Source organism: Mastigoproctus giganteus, chromosome 9 (genome assembly GCF_048544385.1).
Source record: "Mastigoproctus giganteus isolate SK-2022 chromosome 9, ASM4854438v1, whole genome shotgun sequence".
In the NCBI taxonomy this organism is placed as follows: Eukaryota; Metazoa; Arthropoda; class Arachnida; order Uropygi; family Thelyphonidae; genus Mastigoproctus; species Mastigoproctus giganteus.
In genome coordinates, this window is record NC_143583.1 from 187,361,385 (window position 1) to 187,385,251 (window position 23,867).

Sequence of the window (23,867 nt, forward strand, 5' to 3'; positions counted from 1 at the left end):
CCATTGCAGTTACTTCTACTCTTTCTAAAATAATGGAGAAATCCATTAACTGGCAACTCTTAAACTACCTAGAAACCTTATGTCCGACCAACGATCGCCAGTATGGATTCCATCAGTGTTGCTCCACTGGTGATATACTGGCTTATGTTACCCATTTATGGCCAAGTTCAATGGAAAGTTCAGAGGAAAAACATAAGCAGTTGCTCTTAACGTCTCAAAGGATTTCGATCATATTTGGCATAAAGGTCTTCTAAACAAGCTTCCATCTTATGGTTTGCCAACTGTTTTTTGTAATTGGTTATCCAGTTTTCTCACTGATCACTCACTGAGGGTGATGGTATATGGCTCTCTGTCTTTTAACTTCTCCACTGACATTGGTGTTCCCTAAGATTCAGTTCTTTGACCTGAAGTTCTTTTTTTGAAGCTCATCAAGTAGTCTTGTTTCCCCCTCTCTTTTCTTCTCATATATTAATGATCTTCTTCTATTGACCAGAATTCCTATCCATAGCATTGCTGATGACAACACATTGCATTCCACTTTCCAGTTTGAGAAACCTTGCCCTGCTCAATCAGTTTCAACTTCTCAAATATCTACTACCAATTCCTTAAATGCCAATCTCCAGTGGGGCAAAGACAATTTAGTTAATTTCAATTCTTCTAAAACTCAGTCCTGTCTTATATCTCGCAAAAAGGATTCTTCTGCTCCTATGCTTATCTTTGGTGACACTCTGATTTCTAGGAAAAATGATATATCTCTTTTGGGGATTACCCTGACTTCTAATCTCTCTTGGCACAAGCCCATTACAAATATTGCTTCCTCTCCATCTAAAAAACTTGGTTTTCTCTTTCGCTCTTGGCATTACTTTTCTTTCAAACATCTGTTCACTCTGTACAAATCACAAATCCGCCCTTCCATGGAATATTGTTCCCATATCTGGAGCGGTGCCCCCAAAACCTCTCTCTGGCTTCTAGATTCCATTCAGAAGAGGGCACATTACAAATATTGCTTCCTCTGCATCTAAAAAACTTGGTTTTCTCTTTCGCTGTTACTTTTCTTCCAAACAGCTGTTCATTCTGTACAAATCGCAAATCTGCCCTACCATGGAATGTTGTTCCCACATCTTGGGCAGTGCCCCCAAAACCTCTCTCAGGCTTCTAGATTTCATTCAGAAAATGGAAATTAGGTTAATTAATGACTCATCTCTAACAGAATCTCTCCACTCTCTGTCTCATAGACATTCTGTTTCTGCTGAATACCTTTTCTACAAATACTTCCACGAACACTGTTCTTCTGAATTGGCTTCTATAATTCCAGTTCTCTCTTTCAAAACAGTCTGATCATTTGCCTCCACAAGCCAACATCCATTTACTGTCCAACTTCCAACTCACAGAACCAACTTTTTATCGTCCTCGTTTATTCATTCAGCTGCCGTTTTCTGGAACAACCTACCCTACCATGGAATGTTGTTCCCACATCTTGGGCAGTGCCCCCAAAACCTCTCTCAGGCTTCTAGATTCCATTCAGAAAATGGAAATTAGGTTAATTAATGACTCATCACTAACAGAATCTCTCCACTCTCTGTCTTATAGACATTCTGTTTCTGCTGAATACCTTTTCTACAAATACTTCCACGAACACTGTTCTTCTGAATTGGCTTCTATAATTCCAGTTCACTCTTTCAAAACAGTCTGAACATGTGCCTCCACAAGCCAACATCCATTTACTGTCCAACTTCAAACTCACAGAACCAACTTTTTATCGTCCTTGTTTATTCATTCAGCTGCCGTTTTCTGGAACAACCTTCCTTCACATGTATTTCCTGAAACTTGCAATCTACAGAAGTTCAAGTTTAATGTCAACAAATATCTTCTTTTGCCTTCTCAACCTCCAACCTATGCACAGTACTAAGTACTATAGGTTCTAATACCTCTCGTGTTTGGGTGATTTTCATTATAAAAAATAAAATGTAGCACATCCTCCTCCTTTGGTGGATAAGTCAAAAATCTATTTGCCTCCATTGCACATCAAACTAAGTTTGATAAAAATATTTTTAAAAACGATGGGCAAAAAAGGAGTATTTTCTTGTTTGAGGCAAATTTCCTCGAATCGGTGAGGCCATGATAAAAGGGGAAATTTTTGTGGGTCCTCAAATCAAACTGCTATTCCAAGATGAAGAATTCATTAAAAAATTAAATTCTACAAAAATAAGAGCCTGGAAGGCATTAAAAAATGTCTACCAGATCATTTTATGCAATGAGAAATCACAAAATTACAGTGAAATTGCGGATGAGCTAAGTTTAGTGTACAGAGAGCTGGGATGCAACATGTTGTTAAAGCGTAATTTCCTACATTCCCATTTAGACTTTTTTCCTGAAAACTTGGGAGCGGTTTCCAATGCACAAGGTGAAAGGTTTCACCAAGATCACAAATTTATGCATAACATTCTTCAACATATCTAGGAGTAATGACCTCAGTGCATGGACTTGAAGGAACATAAAATTGAGGAGCTATGTTTGGATTTTCAAAGGTTGGCATAACATTTAAATGAAACAAGCAAATTACTTTAAATCAAGCCATATGAGAGGAACATGAACAGATTGTCTGTATGTGTAAGGGTCACATTCCTAAAATTATTAGCTTGCTTGGCATATTTAGGATTGCATTGAAGTTTGTGATTCAGAGGTTCTTTTTTTGAAGCTCATCAAGTAGTCTTGTTTCAAAATTTTGAAAGAAAACAAATAAACTGGATGGGTCAGTGCCACTCACTAGCAATCGCTTGTACTTTTCAAAAATACTCACATGGCTTTTCTCCCGCTTCGAATTTCAAAGTTTCCACTGTTCTACCAGTCTAATTACAGTCAACTAACACACACACACATGCTTCAAAACCTACTTTACTTCTTTTTTTTTTTTTTTTGTTTTATTACTGTCAGGAAACACATTTATGAAGAATGCACCTGCATGGTCAGCAAAACTCAGAGCAAGACTGTATTCTATGACAAAAGATGCAAATAAACATTCAACATGTAGTTTATCTCTATACACTGAAACTGCCCTTATGTTTACCTGTTTGCAAATGTCTTTGCAAACAGGTAAACATAAGCTTGAAAGTGAAATATGCCATGTTCCATTTTGTGATCCATTAAGGATCCTATTCATCATGAGATGGTCCTGTATATCCTTAACCACAGACACCATCATCTTACCTGCTAGTGAAGTCAAACTCACCAGCCTGTAGTCACTCATGCATCTTTTGCACCTCCTTGTGGATTGAGAAGACAAGAGCACTTATCTAGTCCAGGTGGATTCATTCTGGAATTTAATGATGATTTCAATGACATGCTTAATTAGGTTCATGCACTCACATGCAGCTACCTTTAATGTCTACCACTAGAGCCTAGCCAAGCCTTTCCTTTATTTTGTTTTAGTAACTTTTCTAATAGATTCCTTTCCAAGCTCATTATGTCACTTATTTTATTGAGGTCTGATCCTACAGTTTTAACAGTCTATCTACTGTACATTGTTGATGCAAATTAAAAATTCAATTTGTCTGCAAATTCTGTTGGAATCTCTATGATTCTACCACTTTCATCTAGTAAGAGGGGGGCCTATCTATTTCATCATTCTCTCTTTTTTGTATTCATGCATAAGTACAGTTTTTGTTTCTATTCTTGTGGCTTTGTTACATACACATATATAATGTTCATATAAATCAGTGTCTCATAACACCCTGAAACTGCCTTGCGCTTTTTTGTGTTGTTCAATTAAACATTTCACCTCTCTCTCTTGTGATCCATTCTGGCATCTGCCTTTTGTGGAACTTCTACAATGGAACAAATGTATTTGTGGTTTCTAGGATAAAACCTTTGAATATTTAAAATAATGAACTCACATCCAACATCACTTAAGCTGCCTTTCTAATTAATACAGCCCAAGAAATTTCTCAATCTACTATAGTTCCCTTTCTAGAAAGCAAAGAAATCTCTTTGGATACTACCTATTTTATGATATTGAAGTTACTATATGCTACTGGTTGCCGCTTTACAATCTATAAGAATCAGGGTTGAAGTCACCTATAATAAGGCAATCGCACTTGCTTGCCTATCCAGATCCACTAAGCAGATTATTGTTATATTCCTCATATCGTTTCGCATGTAACATATCCCCACTCTCATCTCCCATTTACTGAAAGTCAAGTCATTTTGCATCATACACCAAACCTCACCTAACTCTGGGACCAATCTGATTCAAACTGAGGAAAGACAATTGTAGAATAGATGTGTGGAAATTTGCCTTTAGCCAGCAGGTGGTTGATAGTTGGAACAAATTTCTGTCTGTTGTAGTGGAGGTTTACAACTTAAATAAGTTCAAGGGAGAACAGGAAAAGCATTTGGAGTGAATGAATGGGTGAAATGGGAAGGTTTTTTGGCTGCTGCTATATATAAGCTTTCTTTCTTGCATCATATGTCTCTACTAATGTCATAATGCTTTAGATAACAAGCATGACTTTCCCTCCCCTTCAATCCTCCCTATCTTTTCTGAACATCCTGTATTAACCATAATGATATTCTTCATCCCCTATCTCTGGGTGGCTTCGTGTGTCCATTAACCCTACTAAATTCATTTAACTATATAATAGATGTGTTTTCTGCAACAAAATGTTCCAAAAGGGCCACATTTTTTTAGTCTACTTTCCAAACACTGGCTGGCTTATGTTCCAATCAAAACTGAATTTATTACATGGGGGAGGGTTAATTTTATTCACTATTTTGAAATATATGGGATGGCCAGCATTTAAGATTAAACTGTTATTTGTAACTCATATTTTATATAATATTGGTGAAGATACACCATAGTTTACCCATAAATTTGAACTATGTATGTAGTTTAAAGGCATCGTTTTAATTGTATCTCATATTGTTGGTGCCTTCACAAGCCCTATCAAAATTCAGCACTGGAGAGACCATGCAAAGCTCATCGGAGAGAATCTTTCTTAGTGTGGCCTGTGCTTGTTAACAGAAGAAACTATTTTTACACAGATGAAATACAATTTGGTAGAAGGGGCACAAGGATATTTCCTAAAGCTACTAGAAAACTGCTAGACTGGGATATACAGAACTGCTAGAGGACTCGTGAATACACAGATTAATAGAGTAATAGCAGCAGTAGCAACAAGCAGAAGTGAAAGTGATTCTTTCACTGCTTCTGTTAGTACAGGATGCAGCCTGGAAATCAAGGTTTTGAGGATTTCAAGAACTGCTGTAGGTCGTGGAACAAGCAAATATATGGGTTGTGTTAGGTTACTCAGAGTAAAACAGATGTATGTATACTTATGTGCACACTTAATGCTAGGAGCATAGTAAATAAATTTGAAAATCTGAAGTGCTGGTCAAGTCACAGAATACAGACATTGTGGGAATATTGGAGACATGTCACTCAGATATATTGAGAATTTGCATATGGGGAGTAAAATGGTTTTGTACAGAAAGGACAGACAGAACAGGAAGTAGAGGGGTAATGCTCTTATTTTTGACAAATGTAAAGTACTGTATATGGGAAGCAGTAACCCCAGAGTAACGTATCAACTGTGTGGTACTACAGTGACAGTGGTAGAGAGTGAAAAGGACCTGGGGATAATTATGCAGGCAGATATGAAGTTTTCTGAGCAGTGAGGACAGTCTGCAAGAGTAGCTCATGGTGTCTTGTCAAAGGTATACAGGAATATTTCTAGCAAGGATAAGGAGATGATTATCCCCTTGTATAAGGCAATGGTCAGGCTTAAAATAATGCTTCTCTACTAGAGAAGCATTATTTATTTGAAGTAGTGTAACTGTAATGGGCATAACATATATCTTATAATGGGGGACTTTCCTTCCAGATATTAATATTAACTGAACCTTGTGAGTTGGTCACTCACATAGTAGAAAGACTTCTGTGGATCAATCGGGTGGTTGTTTTCTTGGCAAGCATGTTAGAGAGACAATGGGAGAAAGCAATATTCTTGATCTGATTATCAGCAGCAACCCTTCATGCATTAATAATTGGTGCCTCCGTAGCCAGGTGGGAAGGAGCAGCAGTGCGTAGCACACGCTTCTTGATTAGACTGGGGTTCGAGCCTGTCACCACCAAATACGGAGGATGCGGAAAGGTCAGGGAATGACCACCGCATTTTCCGGAGCAATATGGTCTTAGTTGCTAATGCTCCTAAAAACCAAATAACAAACAAACAGCATTAATAATCTGCAGATAAAAGTACCACTAGGTGCTGTGGTGGGATTTACTTAAAGTTGTAACTACTGTCAAAGGCAAGCAAAAGGCTTTTGCTTTCATAAAGGTGATTACAGTGGTCTCAGACAGTTTTTAAATTCTATGCTGTGGGACCAACTAATGAAGTTATTTATCAACTAGGTTGTGTAAATTGAGGCGGCAACAAGTTCTATTGTCAAGCTAAAATTATAAAGGAGCTCTCAAACCTGAATGCCAAAAGGTCAGTTAAGGTGGAATCATATGATCAGTAGTCAAAAACTACTGATTATATAAGGCCAAAATTTCAGTTTAATTGTACATTACAAAGCCAGTTGTATACAGCAAAGTGATAGAGATAGTTAATTTTGCATCAGCATACAAATTTTGAACTAGAGTCTAAAAAGGCACTGGTAGCAATATGGATTCTGTAATCAGAATCATCAAAGGCTACTTTTTCTGGCTGAAGCATATACCCAAGCACCATGATCCAATTTAGTACAAACAAGTGTCTAGTACAAATAGCGTAGGATTCAGCAGCCTGCTTCCCCAATTAAGGGTGGACAGAGAATGGAATATATTAATATCCTTATGCAATGTGTTCATAACTGATGTTTATGCTGGAAAAAGGTCAGCTTCCTGTCAAAAGTGATTCCTAAGAATTTAGCTTCTGTTCTAACTGTGATGACTTTCCCATCTAACTTGGGGTCTGGATCAAGATTCCCTTTCCACTTTCATCAAAAGCGGACATATATAGTCTTTTCTGATGAAAATCTAAATCCATTGACTAATGCCCACTTACTAAAATGGTTTATAGCCTGCAGAGCTGCCTTTCAATTATTCTCATTTTGCACAACTGACAGAAGATGTTGAAGTCATCACTATAAAGAGCATTGGAAACCACTGGTAAACTCCATCACAGACCAACTTCCATTGGTGAAAGCTGGTCTGTGTGGAATTTATTCTGACCGCAAATAGTGTGACACTTAAAATGGATCCTTGAGGATCTCCTTTCTCTTGATGTAAAGGTCAAGAAAGGGAGAACTTGAGCTAAACTTGAAATGTTTGATCCAATAAAAATTTCTTAATTAAAAATGAGGAAATTCCCCCTCAGACCAAACTTATGGAGATCTTCTAAAATACCAAATTTCCAGGCCATATCATTTGCTTTCTCGGTGTCGAAGAAAACCAATACCAGAAGTTCTAACTTCAGGAAGGCATCACAGATAAATGTTACAAGTCTAATTAGGTGATCCAAAGTAGACCTGTCCCTTCAAAACTCATGTTGTTGTGTTTTGGAAAGCAGCTCATTTTCTTCCAAATTCCATAACAGTCAAGCATTAACCATTTACATAAACAGCTAGTCAAGGCTATGGATTGATAAATGCTTGGGATCTGTGGATCTTCCTGGCATTGGAAAATGCTAAGACAATTGCCTTATTCCAGGAATCCAGAAATTCTCCTTCAAGAAAAATACAACTGAACAAGAGAAGTAAATGATCCACAGCTGCTGGAGAAAGATGTTTTATTATTTCATAGTGGACACTGTCGGGTTCAACTGCACTTTTTGTGGAAAGAGAAATGACCATCTCTAGTTTATCCTTTTCTTTCCCTCCTTTTTTTGATAGTCAGAAAAACTGGAGTATAAAATGTTCTTCCTGAAATATGTGCAAACTATTCTCCCAGTACATCAGCAATTTGGGATGGACTTGCCTCTTATTTTTCTGATTATATCCCAGACAACTTTAGAACTGGTTGACTGGCTTAAAGATGATGCAAAATAAATCCAAAAGTTCTTTTAACTCTGAAGTCTAACATGGTGAGCCTGGGCATGTTTATATGCTATAAGATTTTCAATAGTGGAGTAACATTGGAAATGGCCTCATAACACTTTGTTTTATGCCCTCCTAGTGCCCATGCACTGAGAGGAAACTCATTCATTCTCATTCATTTCCCTCATTCCCACCACAGTTTTGGGAATGAGGGAAATCAGGCTGATGTTTGTGGAAATGTATGTATCGCTGCCTGGATTAAGCATCTTGTGATGTGTACTATTGGATCACTGATTGACTGTGAGCACAATGAAGTGTGCCAGCTGTGAGTGCACATTACACTGAAATGCACATGTGAGTTAATTTCAGTCAGCTTGTTCAAGCTCCCACCTTGGCACCTGAACAGGATAACAGGATATATGCACTGATCAACATATATCACTGGAAAGTGATCACTCCCAAGGATTTTAGCTAATTCCCATGTAAATAAAGGGAACAGGGAGGGGGAACTAATGGAAAAATCAATGGCAGTAAAACTACATGTGGGTTGATGAAAATATGTATTGGTTCCTAAGTTTAAAATGGAGAGGTCATTTCAGTCCAGCATGTGCTCTATTAATCAACAGAGTATGTTAATATTACAACTACCCCACAATGCATTGTGACCATTAAAATCACCTAAGATGAGAAGAGAGGATGGCAGCTGAGAGATAAGTTTGTCAGAGAATTCCTGGGAGATGTCAATTCCACAGGCAGCAGGTGAATGGAACAACAATTAAGAGAAACTTTACAGTACTATGAACTGCAATCTCTTCTAAGGTAGTAGTGAGCATAATTTTCTGAATGGGAATATGATTATCCATGACAATGGCAATTCCTCTGGTCATAGGATCATGCATCAGCCTATATTTATGAATGATCATACAATTTTTGAGGACTGGGTTTTCTGTTGTTTTTAAGTCTTCTGATAAGCCTTGATGTCGTCAAAATGCTAGCAAAGTCTGCAGCAATTCCACTGAATGAACTTTCCCATTATTTGAGTTTGGTGGATTTGTCATTTGACTTCTGAGGGGCTAGTGCCTTTGTTTTCTCTGAACTTCACCTTATCTTTCTTGGAGCAGTATGGACGTTGGCCTATGTCCATATCTTTCTGAATAAAAATTTCCAGGATTGACTTATCAGCCTCAACAGGAGCTTATTTAAACTTTATATCCATTTGTCCTTGGCTTGCAAGGCAGTGGAGGTGGTGGCGGTGGTAGCTTTGACATATTTTCTTTACCACTTTGCTTTTGTTTTTGTAGAGGTGGAACAGTAGGAGGTACTGAAACAGGATAACTCCTGAGATTTTTGTATTGGCCTCTGAAAAGACTAAGTGGAATGGTCATTTTAGTCTATGTCAGTCTGAGTTTCTGAAGGAATGATTTTCTGCAAACTTTTGAACGTAAGTAAGTTTCTTGGTAGCTATCAGCTTCATCACTTTTCTTGATTCTTGATATGAGATGTTAAACTCTGCTTTGTACCGCTGATTTTCCTTTTCCTCTTTCCACTGCTGGCACGCTGGGAGTATGCTAGGTTCTCACCTTGACAGTTGACACTATTTGGTCCTGTGGTTGAACATGTCTTGCTCTTGTGATCTTTACTACCACATTGAGCAGGGGAAAGAATTCCACGATGGGCCACATGCAATATCCATATTTCTGACAATTTAAACACCTGATGTATGTAAGTATGTATGTTTGATATGTATGGCCTTAGTACAGTAAATATAACTGGTTGCAAGGGACATATGTGATGTTGGCAAGTTAAAGATAAGGAACTTAGATTTCCATTCCTGTGCATGAACATTCTTTTTGGCTGCTCTTACTCCCTAGGATTTTAGTTCAACACAGATTTCCTTCTCTGACACAACAAGGAAATCCCACTTTGGGGTGATTCCTCATGATGAATTGAATATTTAGTGTAACAATACAGTAATTGATATTCCTCCAAATTTAGTCTCAGAGAAGCTTGCACTAAGTATCTTTCATCTTTGTTGTTGTTGTTGTTTGTTTTTTGGTTTTTAGGAGCATTAGCAACTAAGGCCATATTGCTCCGGGATATGCGGTGGTCATTCCCTGACCTTTCCGCATCCTCCATATTTGGTGGTGACGGGCTCGAACCATGGTCTAATCAAGAAGCTTGTGCTATGCACTGCTGCTCCTTCCCACCTGGCTACGGAGGCGTCTTTCATCTTTGTATCTTTGTAAGTATCTTTGTTTCAATAGCTCTGCAGAACAAAGTCTCTTAACTGATTTGGTAGAACCTGCCAATTCCTCTAGACCCTTCTATATAAAAAAAATGAGGCATAATTAATTAAGGTATAGGCACTGATGCTGCTTCTGTTCTTCTGGCTCAAGGTCATGGTTTTTTTGAAACCATGATCCTGTGTTGTCCTCTTCTCAAGAAGAATTTACATTTTTGGAATTCATGAGAATTTGAATTTGTTTCAGTGCTCAGATTAGAGCACTAATTGTATTAGACCCACATCCATAGTAACTGGAACCACACCCAAACACAACTTGCACTGTTTGAATCTACAAACAAAAAAAAAAAAAAAAAAAAAAAAAAGGACATATTAAGAAAATTTGTCTTAACTTTTTTAATAAATCACTGGATCAACAATATGGCTTTTTTTTTTTATTGTATAAAATACACAAAAATTAAAAAAATAATAATAATAATAAATAGAAAAAATGTAGTGAAAATATATTCATAGCATAATATATAGGTAATATATTAAATTACATTCAAACACTGCATTACTGCATATTCTACATATTCTCATTATTGCAAAACTGCATGAAAAATTACATTCAAAAACTGTAACCACAATCTAACCTGCGAACACAAAGTTATATGAGACCCAACCCAATGCAGAACTCTAGTACAGATTCCAGATTCCTCACCTACCATGGAACCCAAAAGAGCCCCCACTAATTTAAAAGCAATAAATACACATAGGAGTGAGATGCCAGGGCTACCCAGGCACCATACCCACACCTCTACCAATCTAAATCATGTCCTTTTGGACCATGAGGATAGGAGTATGGCATTGACACGGCTGACCCAGTGCAGGAAAACTGACCAATTGAATCTAGGGTGAGCTATCCCAGGACCTTCTAATCTGAAATCAGAGAGCAAAGTGGTGTGTTGAGCTGGGCCTCCTCACCTCCACCAACATGATCTCCCTTTCTGAGTCTCCACAGGTGAGTGCATGGTAAACATGCCAGATTCCTATAAAGCTAGCATGCGACCTAAACTGTGGGTGTTGGATCCTAGTGATGCTAATCTATAAGGCTAGCAGCATCACTAGGAAGTCCCCCTCACCATGTATAGGTGCCGTTGAAGGGGAAAAAATCAATGTAATATAAAAGTAACTATGATACCAAATCTTAGAATCAAAGCTAAAAAAACAAACATCCCAACATTAGCCAAGAAATCCTTCCTATGCATTCATTGTGAAAAATAATACACATGTTCATATTGTGAATTGGAAGAAAGTCATCACATCTTAGTAGCCAAATTATGCTAAAGAAAAAACATTGTTTAACATATTAATCATATAATACTGCAATATGTTATCAAATATCTGCATACAAAACAAAATAAGCATTGTCACACATAGTGTATGTATTCAAATGTGAGCAAATCAATTTTGAATCACCAGGTCTGACTGTATTGCATAGTAGTTAATTTAATTGCAGTACTCCTGGCATTACTATATAGACAAATTAAATTTTATTTTTATTGCTTTTTACAACCTTGATACATCTCTTATAGCTACTTAAGCACTTTTTACCTTGAGGTCTAGAACTGATGGTAGTTTTTATGCCTAATTCAATTTCAGATGGTGAAATGGAAGATTTAATTTTTGTGCCTAATTCAATTTCAGAGATGGTTAAATGGAAGGTTTTGGCCCATATAACTAACCTTTGTCATTCCTATGACTCCTCTAATGCTCTGAATTAGCAGTTTCCATGAACCCTTAAAGTTTCCTCAATGCATTAACAGAACCCCCCCCCTCACATTGCCTCTGAATGAATTCCATCTTTACAAAATTAATTTCTCCTACTAACTAGACCAGTCCAGGGTGAGAAAAATCCCCCCCATGCCTTGTAGAGAGCCTCTCTAGAATTAATCTTTCATCATATAATACTTCCTATAATGTCTGGACAGAATTTTGCATACACAAGAACATTTTTCTCTTGTTTCATTTTTTTAGTATAACCTTATTTTTTTGTTTTTTTCCCTTGAGAACTGATAGCTGGTTAGTTAAATGACCAATTCTTGCACCTGGCAAGCATACTATGGTTCTTTTCAATCTACCTTATTTCAAGTCAGTCAGTAAGACTATCTCCAGTGGAACCAGAGCATTCTGCACTGGATGATACCCAATAGGAAAACTCATGAGAGAATCACATAGTACAGAATTATGGACATTTGAGTCTGCTAAGTCCCCAGTTTTATTTTCCTCTAGGACATCAACTCTTCTCCTCAGAGATTGAATCACTTTTAACAGTACACCAAGTTTTAATTTCATGTTGCATTTTCTATACCTGGCATGCACACACTAGTTAGAGAAAGTTCTGTATGCATGAAGCAGCAAGTACAAGCAAAGAGGCCATAACTCACAGGCAAATGGCTGTTGACCATTCCCCCATAAGTCATGACATTCTGAAACATGCTATGCTTACCTCTTCTAGGAGAAACCATAATTAGCTTTATATAAAAATTTACTTAAAACTAACCCCACAAATAAAGATACTATACAATTTATAGTAGCAATTTATACCTCCTTTTGTTAGCTAAATTTTCTATTATTTTCAATGCAATCTACAGTTATTAATTAGAGTGTATTACATTAATACCCTCTAATTAAATACCATAAATTGCATTGAAAATAAGAACAAATTTAGCTAACAAAAGGAGGTATAAATTGCTTAATTACATTTACATTATTAAATTAATGTAATTTAATTTATTAATAAATTAAATAAACAAGTTTTTTCATTTTTTATATTTTATAAAATATTTTTATGATTATATTGTAATCACTAACACAGGCCATAATGGAAATTTTTTAAATGCTTACAAGAACTCAGATATAGCATTAGGTAATCTAAGTAAAACTAACAAGGAATACTGTGCACTGCATGAACCAACTTCTGGATAAACATAGTAATAATTTGCTTAGAGTGTGTATTCTCCACATGTCAGCTAAACTAAAAACCAATCAAAAAAAAAAAAAAAAAATGGACTTTTACTGAACTTTTTTTTACTTAATTCATTCCACATGCATAAATGTATTATTATTATTTTTATTATATGTAAATACTTAAATATTTGTAAATTTGTAAATACTTTCTTACGTGGGGACAAGATCAGAGCCTTGCTGCATGAGGGAGCCGATAGTAAACCACATACTATTCAAGAGACTGAAGTCGTTCTGCAGAATTTGATCCTCTTGGCGACATGGATGTGGATTATTCCACTCATAAGGACTTAATCTTCCCACAGTGAAAAGTATAACACTCACTCCAATAAACACAACCATAACACAAATCCACACTTCGGTTGAAAATGGACTCAAGAAGGAAAAGAGCGATGTTACTTTGGTAGTAGGTTTTTTAAAGAGAATACTAATGCCCGTGTTCATGAAAGGCATAGTGAAGTCTACTGCTGATTCCCTGACTGAGTTAATGGTTAAATCCACTATAGCCATATCAGCAACCTGCAAAGCCAAAGAGTAAAAGATATGAGAAAAATTTAATGATTGTTATCAACAGAATGAACTGCATTTTCATGACTTCCTATAAAAAGTTGAATACACATAACAAGCAATAGCTTTGGAATATACTGTGCGACAGGTGTTATGTGGGATGAATACTCAAAATTTTATGATCAGGTAGTTGACTATATTTTTTTTTTTTTTTTTTTTTTTGCAATTATAAATGGCATATTGAAACCCAAAAGTATAAAAACTTAAAACTATTTCCTTTGCATCATATACTTTGATTTCAGGAAAGTTTTGATACAGTTACACATAATAGACTGTACAAATTAGGGAAATGTGGCATTAAAGGGGAGTTACTGCTATGGATAAAGGGATGGTTGAATGGGAGAAGAGCTGTTACCAATGGACACTGCTCTTCATGGATTAATGTTATCAGTGGAGTTCCACAGGGTTTGGCGCTGAGCACATTGTTGTTTTCTGAATTTATTAATGATACTGATAAAGGTATATCAAGCTTAATGTCTATATCTGCAGATGATATGAAGGTTGGCAGGGAAGTTTTAGGTGAATTCTCTTAGGTGAAAATATGCTGGCTGAAAAAAAACATAACTGGATGAAAAAAAGAACAAGTACTTATATATACACATATATATATATATATATATAAACTTAGCCATACAGTATATCTTTTGCTGTCTTATATACTTGAATTTTTTTTTTTACTGTACTGTACTGTATTGTATGTCACCATACTTTATAATGTATGTTACCTTTCTTTGAATTTAGGATACACTAGTACAGTATTATACAGTATTCATTTTATTTTATATTTTGTCGGTTATTTATTATTTTTTTTTCAAGACTAAAATAAGACCACCCAAAATCCAGAGAGTCAGGTCCCAAAGGTTGACAAATTTGGGCTCTACTGTATTGATAAATTACTTTTGCTCAGAAAGTCAAAATGTTAAGCCTTTTAATTTATATTTAATCTTTAAAAATTTCTTTAAGCTGGTAGATTTCTTTAAGCATGTCATTACTTACCCCAGTTATTACTTCATTGATCATTCCATTCCATTCTTTTGTAGTTTCATTCAAAATGCCATATTTGCCATCTGCAACTTCGTGAAATTCATATTCAAAATGGAGTATTTGTGATAAAGCCTCCATCAAGTCTATACAGTAACCTTCATAACGGGCATTACCAGTCAGTGATTCAGCTGAATCCTTTAGCATGGAATAAGGGGCATTCTATAAGAAAATGTTACCTATATCAAAATGTGTTATATACACACATATCAGTAACAATATCACTTTCTTTTTTCAGATGATGGACAGGGTGCATTACACACTATGAAAGATGCTAATGTGTAATGTCCTCTATAAAGTGCTTTCTTACCTAAACAATTTCTGCCAGTGCCCACAAATATAAGAAAATATAGTTTAATACCATTTGTAAAATTGAAAAAAAAAAAGGAAGAACCGTACAAGGCAGCAACTGTAAACAAAAAATAAGTGGGGGAGGGGGGGCAGTAAGGGTATGGATTATTTAAATTGGGGGAAGTAAAGGTATGGATTATTTAAATTGGGAGAAGTAAGGGTATGGATTATTTAAATTGGATATTCATATATTGGATATATATGAGTAATATATTACTCATATATATATATATATATATATATATATACATTGCACAAAATAGAAGGAACTTTCCAGTTCCTTCTATTTTGTGCAATGACCTTCCATTTACTACCCAAAAACTTGTGAATTTCATCTATCCATCTCTGTTGTTATCTTCCAAGTTTTCTTTTAGCTTCTCCTGGATACCATTCTGTTATTTTCTTAGTCCATCTGTCATCATGTCTTCAAGTTACATGTCCTGCCCAAGTCTATTTCAGTTCTTTAGTTTTGATAAGAATGTCCTTTATTTGTGTTTGCTGCCTAATCCATGTGTTTCACTTCTTATCTAACAGTCTGATTCCTAATATATTTCATTCCATTCTTTGCTATGTAGTTTTCAGCTTCTCTTCCATTCTTTTGGTGAGTGCCCAAGTTTCACTTCCATAAATCATGGTGGGGAGTATACATTGGTTCATTATTTTACATTTCAGACAAACTGGGATATTGCTCCTTAGTATGTGACTATATTTCCTGAATGCTATCCATCCAAAATTTATTCTTCTCTTGGCTTCCAGCCATTTATCAATATTACAGCTAATGATTTGTCCCAGATAAATATATGAATCCATCTTTTCAATTACTATTCCTTCAATGATTATATCCCTTTTTGTGGCATACTTGTTCATCATTACTTTTGTTTTAGCCATATTCATCTTTAATCCTTACTAACTCAGTAAGGACTGATTAAGATTTTCCTCTAATTCTTTGGGATCATGGCTTACGATCACCATGTCATCTGCAAATCATAAATGGTTTAGGTACTCTCCATTCACATTGACTCCTTTCTGTGACCAGTCCAATCTTCTGAAAGTTTCTTCAAGGGCAGCAGTAAACAATTTCAGAGATAGTGTCTCCTTGTTGAACTCCTTTCTCAATTTTAAATTTCCTACTGTCTTTGTCTAGTATAATAAAGGATATAGCATTCTCACATATTTTCTTCAAAATCATAATCTATGGGATATCTATGCCTTGTCTTTCAAGTGCCTGAAATATTGCCTTATGCTGTGTGGAGTCAAATGCCTTTTCATAATCCAAAAATGCCAAGCATAATGGTGTTTTATATTCATTTGCTTTCTCCATGGGCTGTGATATTATGTGAAGACGATCCATAGTTGAGAATCCTGTCCTCAAGCCAGCTTGCTCTTTTGGTGGATTCTCATCAAGTATTCTTTTTAATCTGTTAGTAATGACGCTTGTGAACAACTTGTAGATGTGGGACAACAAGCTAATTGGTCTATAATTTCCAATTTTTGATTAATCTCCTTTCTTATGCAGCAAAATTATGATTACATTATTCCAGTCCTTAGGCATCATGCTTTTCCTAATGCATTTTGTGAAGAGTCTTGCCAGTTTCTGTGTCATGTCTCTTCCTCCCAATTTTAACAACTTTACAGTAACTTCATCTTCACCCGGGTCTTTCTGATTCTTCATTTTCTTCAATGCATGTCCTACCTCATCAGAAAGGATATCGGGTATATTGTATGTGTTGCTAATTTGAGATCCATCTTCCCCACTGTTGGCATCATTCCCCCACTCCTTATATAATTCTTTATAGTAGTCTTCTGCTATCTGAATTATGCCTTCTCTGCTATTTATAAGAACACCATCGCTATTCTTCAGTTTCAGTATCATTTGTCTTTCTGTACTTCTGCTCATGACTGCTGATTTAAGTCCTTTGTTTTCCTTTAATACTTGTTCTACTTTTCTTGTGTTAAATCTTCTTATATCCTGTCTGAGACTTTTTCTAATGGCTTTGTATAGCTCAGCATACTCAATTTTGTCCTTGTAAGTTTATCTTTCTCTTCATTTGTCATCTTTGGTTCATCATGACAAGTGTTTCTTGACAAATTTTTTATTTTTTGGATTTCTTTTTACCTATAGGTTTCTCAGGCTTTATTGCCTTCAGAGAGTTGTTGTATTCTTTGTTGATACCTTGGTCCTGAAAGGTCTGCAGAATCTCAAACTTGTTCTTAAGTTCCAGTACATACTGCTTTTTCTCCTCTTCTGTTATCTCCAAGACCTTCGTATTATTTATTTGAGTCAGTTTTTTTCCTTTTTTTACATCTATATCAAGTGTGCATCTTACCATTCTGTGATCACTTCCAACATTTACCTTGTTCAGGATGGTAACATCATTCACAATATATCTTCTGTTAGTGAGGAAGAAGTCGAGTTCATCAGTTGTTAATCTATTTGGGCTCTTCCATGCCCACTTTCTGTTCACCCTTTTCTTTAAAAAAGTGTTCATTACTGAACCAATTCCAAAATTTCCTATAGTATCCCTTTCTGCACTATTTTGTCTCTTTCCAAACTTAGCATTGAAATCACCCATAATAATAGTGTAGTGGGTTTTCTGTTCATCTAGAAGTCTCTCAATTTCGGTGTACATTCCTTCAACTTCTTCATCATCATTAGCATTAGCATTAGTAGAAGCATATGATGTAAGAAAGCAAGCTTAAGCAGCATCAGCCAAAAAAAAAAAAAAAAAAAACCACTTCCATTTCACCCCGCCATTCGTTCGAAATACCTGTCCAGCTGAGCCCCTCCACAACAAGGGATGGAAATCTGTTCCACCAACCAACTACCTGCTGGCTAAAGGCAAATTTTCGCACATCTGTCCTACATCTGTCTTTCCTCAATCTGAATTTATGCTCTCTCAGGTGATTATTCTGAGCAAGAGGAAGAATCCCACCCGCATTGAGCATGCTCAAACCATTCAAGGCTTTATACACCTCTATCAGATCACCTCCCCGGTGCCTAGTCTCCAGACACTGTAATTTGCAAAATTTAAGCCTTTCTTCGCAAGAGTAACCCTTTGTTCCATTCACTAATCTTATTGCCCTTCTCTGTACTCATTCCAGCAGCTCTACATTCTTCTTGAAATGAGGCCTCCAGACCTGTATACAGTACTCAAGGTGTGACCTGACCATTGCTGTATACAAGGGAATAATCACCTCCTTATCCCTGCTAGAAAAATTCCTGTATATCATTGATAAGACACCATGAGCTACTCTTGCAGCCCGTCTGCACTGCTCAGAGAACTTCATATCTGCCTGCACAATTACCCCCAGATCCTTTTCATTCCCTACCAGTGTCAGTGTAGTGCCACAGAGTTGATACATTGCTCTGGGGTTGCTGTTTCCCATATGTAGTACTTTACATTTGTGAATGTTAAACTTCATTTGCTATCTCTCAGCCCATCTGCTCAACCTTTCCAGAACCTGTTGCAGCAGCAGCATAGCGTCAGTAGTGCCCATAACAACCCTGCCAACCTTTGTATTGTCTGCAAACTTGGACATTAAGCATGATATACCATCATCAATATCATTTATAAATACAGAAAACAATAATGAACCCAACACTGAACCCTGAGGGACTCCACTAATAACATTAGTTCACGATGAGCAATGTCCATTGATTACCACTCTCTGTCTTCTCCCCCTCAACCACCCCTTTATCCATAGCAGCAATTTGCCTCCAATGCTACACTGCTCCAATTTGTGCAGCAGTCTTCCATGTGCAACAGTATCAAAAGCCTTTCTAAGATCCAAATATATAATATCAAAGTTATTCCCTGCATCCAGTTCTTTTGTGACTGCATCATAGTATCCAATCAAATTGGTGAGGCAAGACTTCCCCTTAACAAAACCATGCTGTGTCCAAGCTATAACTGAAGTCTTGTCTAGATGATCCTGCAGTGCTTCTTTAACCAGTGCCTCCATTAATTTTCCTGGAACAGAAGTTAAACTCACAAGTCTATAATTACTTGTGTCAGCCTTTGAGCCTCCTTTGTGGTCTATGGATACCTCCCCTGAGTCCAAGGAAGCTCTCATAATTATGGCTAAGGGTTTGCTTACTTCCTTTGCTGCCTCCTTTAATATAACTGGATAGATCCCATCCACCCCAGGTGCCTTTCTTGCATTTATCTTCAACAATTTCTCCTCCACTTTACTCTCAGTTATTACAAGATTCTCTAGTTTACTGCCAGAGTTGAATACACCTCTGGCATTTCTCTCGTTGAATAACTCTTCATGTGTGAATGTTGATGCAAAATATTCATTTAGCTTGTTAGCTACCTGAGCAGGATCATCAACACTTGAACTATCGATATCAAGTGGACCAATCTGATTCATCCCCTTCCTTCTAGAGTTTACATAAGTAAAGAACTCTTTGCTGTTTTTCTTTGCATCCTTTGCCAAAGCTTTCTCATACTCTGCCTTCGCCTGCCTAACCTTTGTAACTTGGTTACAGATCAGCTTATATCTATCATAGGCTTCTGTGTCCCATGTTAATTTATATGTATCTCTTGCATTTTTCTCTTCTGCCATATGTCTCATTAGTTAATCTTACATCCATTTAGGCCTAAACTAAACCTTGAACAATATTTCTTAATTGGTATGTAAAGCCTAGTAGCTTCCAAGATAAGTTCTTTGAATGCTTTCCATTTTGAATTTGCTGTTGGTAACATCATCAGTTGGTCCCAGTGTATAGAATTTAAATACTGTCTCAGACCATCGTAGTCGCCTTTATGAAACCAAACACCCTTCCCTCCCTTTACCCCTGATGGCAGTTACCTTTTTGAGTAAATCCCAGTTTAGCACACTGTGATCACTGCCACCTAGTGATTCCTTTATCTGCAGATTCTTAATGCATGAAGAATCGCTACTGATAATCAGATCAAGAGTGTTACTCCCTCTAGTTGCCTCCCGAACATGCTGATGTAGAAAACAATCATCCAATAAATCCACAAAAGCCTTGCTAGTGTGTGAATGACCAACCCACAAATTCCAGTCAATATCTGGGAAATTAAAATCCCCCATTATAAGACTCTCTGATTTACTGGCCCACTCTATTTCCCTGTAGAGTTTCTTATTATACTCATCAGAATCATTAGGCCTATAGCACACTCTTGCTCTCAATTTTGATCTCCCAATGCTTATGTCACACCAAACTGACTCGACATTGCACTGTCCAGCGATGTCGACTGGCTTCACTTCCTTGGATTTTATGTGTTTCTTAACTAATAGCATAACCCCTCCTCCCTTCCTATCCAGTCTATCCTTTCTGTAGACGTTGTACTCCCAAAATTCCAATTCTACATTTCTTATATCTGTGTGACATTACATCTCTGATATCCCAATAATATTTGCCTTTGATGTTTTGAGCAATACCTCAAATTCATCAAATTTATTTACCAAACTCCTAGCATTGGTGTACACACAAGTATACATGCACCTGTTCCTATTCTTACCTACCCTAACACAACCCATGTGTTTACTTGTACCGCAATGATTCCCAGCAGTCTCTGAAATATCCTGCATCTTTTTTTCCAAGCTGCTGCTCATGGCTCAATGTTGGTGCATAAATCATTATAACCTTTAGTTTGTACCTCTTAGAAATCCTGAGTAGTTCTGACACCCTTGGTGATGTTCCAAAATGTTGTTTTTTATATCTTTATGGACCAAAAAAAAGCCAACTCCACCTTTGCTCTTTTCACTCTTTCCATTGGTGTACAGCAGATTTCTACTTGATAAACTTATAAGTGATTCATTTCTTCTTCTTCTTCTTCTTGTTTCAGCCAAACTGATGATATTCAAATTCACATTTTATAATTCCTTTTCTAGCTCTAATATCCTATCTTCACTGATGAGTGATCTTACGTTGTAACAGGCCAAGTTCAGTTTCCATGCATGGCAGCCTGGTCGTACCCAAAGATTCTTAGCATCCTCTGCTTCCACTCTGATCCTCTCGCTGCCATAAGAGGAGGAGTGGAAGCCACTGGGGAATGAGGGTCATTTGTTTTGTTGTGTTGTCATGTGCTGGAGAGGTTGGTCTTTTCCTTTTCACACTAACATGTAGAGGATCACTCTACATGTTAGTTGCCACCAAAGTGATGTAACAGGGCTTGCCATCGAGAAGGTGTGCACGAGTGGATTTTAGGGACCAACTAGACTTCTCCTAAATCTTCTAAAATAGAAAGATATTGGATCTATCAGTGTTTTAGGCTGAGTGTCTGATAACACACAGAATGCCTGTTCCCCTCTAAGCCCCTAACTTATCTAACTTATCTAACACAAAGTTAAAAAAGCTCAACGAATTTAGAACAAAGGTCTTACTGTGAGTGAGTGTGTGTGTGTGTGAGAGAGAGAGAGAGAGAGAGAGAGAGAGAGAGAGAGAGAGAGAGAGAGAGAGAGAGAGAGAGAGCTATAAAACATAATTGTAATTAGAACACAGCCTCACTTTGCATGTAGTAAACTCAGTTTACTACATGCACAGTACATAAACTAAGTTTGTAAACTGAGCACACACAGTACTGAGCTTTTATAAATTATCTAACATTATCTAAGTTAAGTAAGTTAGAAAAACTAAATGCACTTAGGGCAAAAGCCTTATGCTACAAGAGAGAGGGCTATAAAGCATAATTGTAATTAGAACATAGCCTCAGTCTGCATGTAACAAACTCAGTTTACTATGTACAGATTGAGGCTATGCAAACTTAGTCGTAAATTGTGCAAAATGAGTTTTCTACCAAGTGTTTGCATCTCATATTGTAAAGATGTGGTGAAGGGCCCACAACATAAGGTCAATGGGCTTATCAGCAAAACTCAGTTTGCTTGATGTTACAGACAGATTATATACCCTATTTGTACAATATATTTTATAAAATGTAGGATAAAAAGACTGCAGCAATTATACATATTGAATTATACTGAATGTGAAGATAACATTTAGAAGATAATGACAGTAATAACAGCAAGAATGAGAAAGTGGCTGTGGGCAGAATACAGAAAATTACATGGTTTACAGTTAGGGGAAAATCTTATATTTAACAATATCTTTTATCTTTGCCAAATAATTAGTGCCAGAAGTACAGCAGCAGCCAATTTGACTGCTAAACAGTTAGAGTAAAAACATTGAAATTGCAGTATGCATTACAAAATGCATACTGCAATTTCCTATGGATTCGTCACTTTTTTTCTAAAAGATGCCTCTCTCCCCATACAGTTTTCATTTTTTTTTTTTTTTTTCAGTAGAACCTCGTATGCCTTGTCTTTCCAGTATCCTCAGGACCCAGCACATGCCAGTTATTAAAAATTCTGGTTTTCTGAAAGTTAGCACTTAGCCCTAGGTATTTTGAGGTAATTTATTATTTTCATTAGATAATAGAGTGGCTCTGACCTTTATAATTAAGTAATCTTAACAGAACAACTATCACAAGAATTAAACCGAAATGTTAATCCATACTGCCAGATTGATCCAGTAAGTGACATACTTACTAGAGAAATAAAGGTCGCAGGTTTGAATGCTGCCTCTGGTATGGGCATTGGGAGTGTCCAATATTTTTTGATGGGGTGTAAACAGTGCAATATGATTTCACCAATAAAATTGCCTTAAAAACCAAATTACATACTACTGTAGCATTAGGTACTATACTCTGACCACATAGTGAATGTCTCACAAAATGAATTTTATGATACATTCACTATGAGGTCAGAATTCGCTACGAATGATTTTATTCATTTCAAATATACAGCAACAATGACATAAAATCTAGGAAATTTGTCATTTGAATGAGCTGCCATCCTAGTACCCAATCATGCTTTTGTCCATATATAACTCTTTATCATGTTATCATCTGTATCTTGTAACAAAACAAACGTCTAGTAGGTTATGAAAAACAAACAAAACAAGACCCCACTCGGCCAATTCAAATAACAAAATAAAATTAATTATCTGCCTTAGAAGAGTGACCATTTAGCCTTGCAGTGGGGATGAGCCATTACACCCCCACCATGAGGAGATAAGTCATTAATGTCTAGCTAAGCATGTTCTTCTTTGAAAAACATTGAAAACAAATTCAGAAAATCTTCTGAAGAACTCCAAGCTTCCAAAGAGCCCCATTAGAGTAGATTCTTGAAGAGCAAGCAACCCTCGCTCCAGCACTGCTCTCAAGTCCTCATAACAAGGATAATCAAGCACAATGTGGAGGCCAGTCTCTGGCTCCCCACAGAAGCACATTTCTGAAGTGACTAACAACAGTCAATGAAGCCTAGACCTCAGTCTATGTCTCATCAATGCTTCAGGCCAACAACCCAAATCTAGGAAATATATACAGTAGAAAGAATTTTGAAAATTAATGGAACATAATGCATAAATCTGGTACCTGCAGTATTCTTTTCAAGTCTAGCAGGCCAATTTCTCCTCTACCCTTGTACAGTCGATTATTCAGAGAAATACCAAATTTTTGAGGTTCTACTGTACTTTTTTTTTTTTTTTTTAAATAAAGAATATACAGAGCTATATCTATAAGTATGGCTGCAGTCAGTTTTACTGCAACACACTGCAGTCAACTGGAGTGTCACATTTTCTTGAATTGTCCCTTTCAAAATGTTTTTATTT

At 36.6% G+C, this 23,867-nt stretch overlaps 1 protein-coding gene across 2 annotated transcripts in view; it reads right to left on the reverse strand.

Annotated features, from left to right (window-relative positions):
- The window catches only part of LOC150080953 (glutamate receptor ionotropic, kainate 2-like), a 225,376-nt gene that overhangs the window by 47,522 nt on the left and 153,987 nt on the right, over positions 1–23,867 (reverse strand). For both annotated transcript variants that reach the window (XM_090381164.1, XM_090381165.1), the window contains exons 10-11: positions 14,831–15,037; positions 13,425–13,786 (exon numbers count right to left, since the gene is read on the reverse strand). In XM_090381164.1, coding sequence (XP_090237290.1) covers positions 13,425–13,786; positions 14,831–15,037 — 569 coding nt within the window. The remainder of the gene's footprint in view (positions 1–13,424; positions 13,787–14,830; positions 15,038–23,867) is intronic.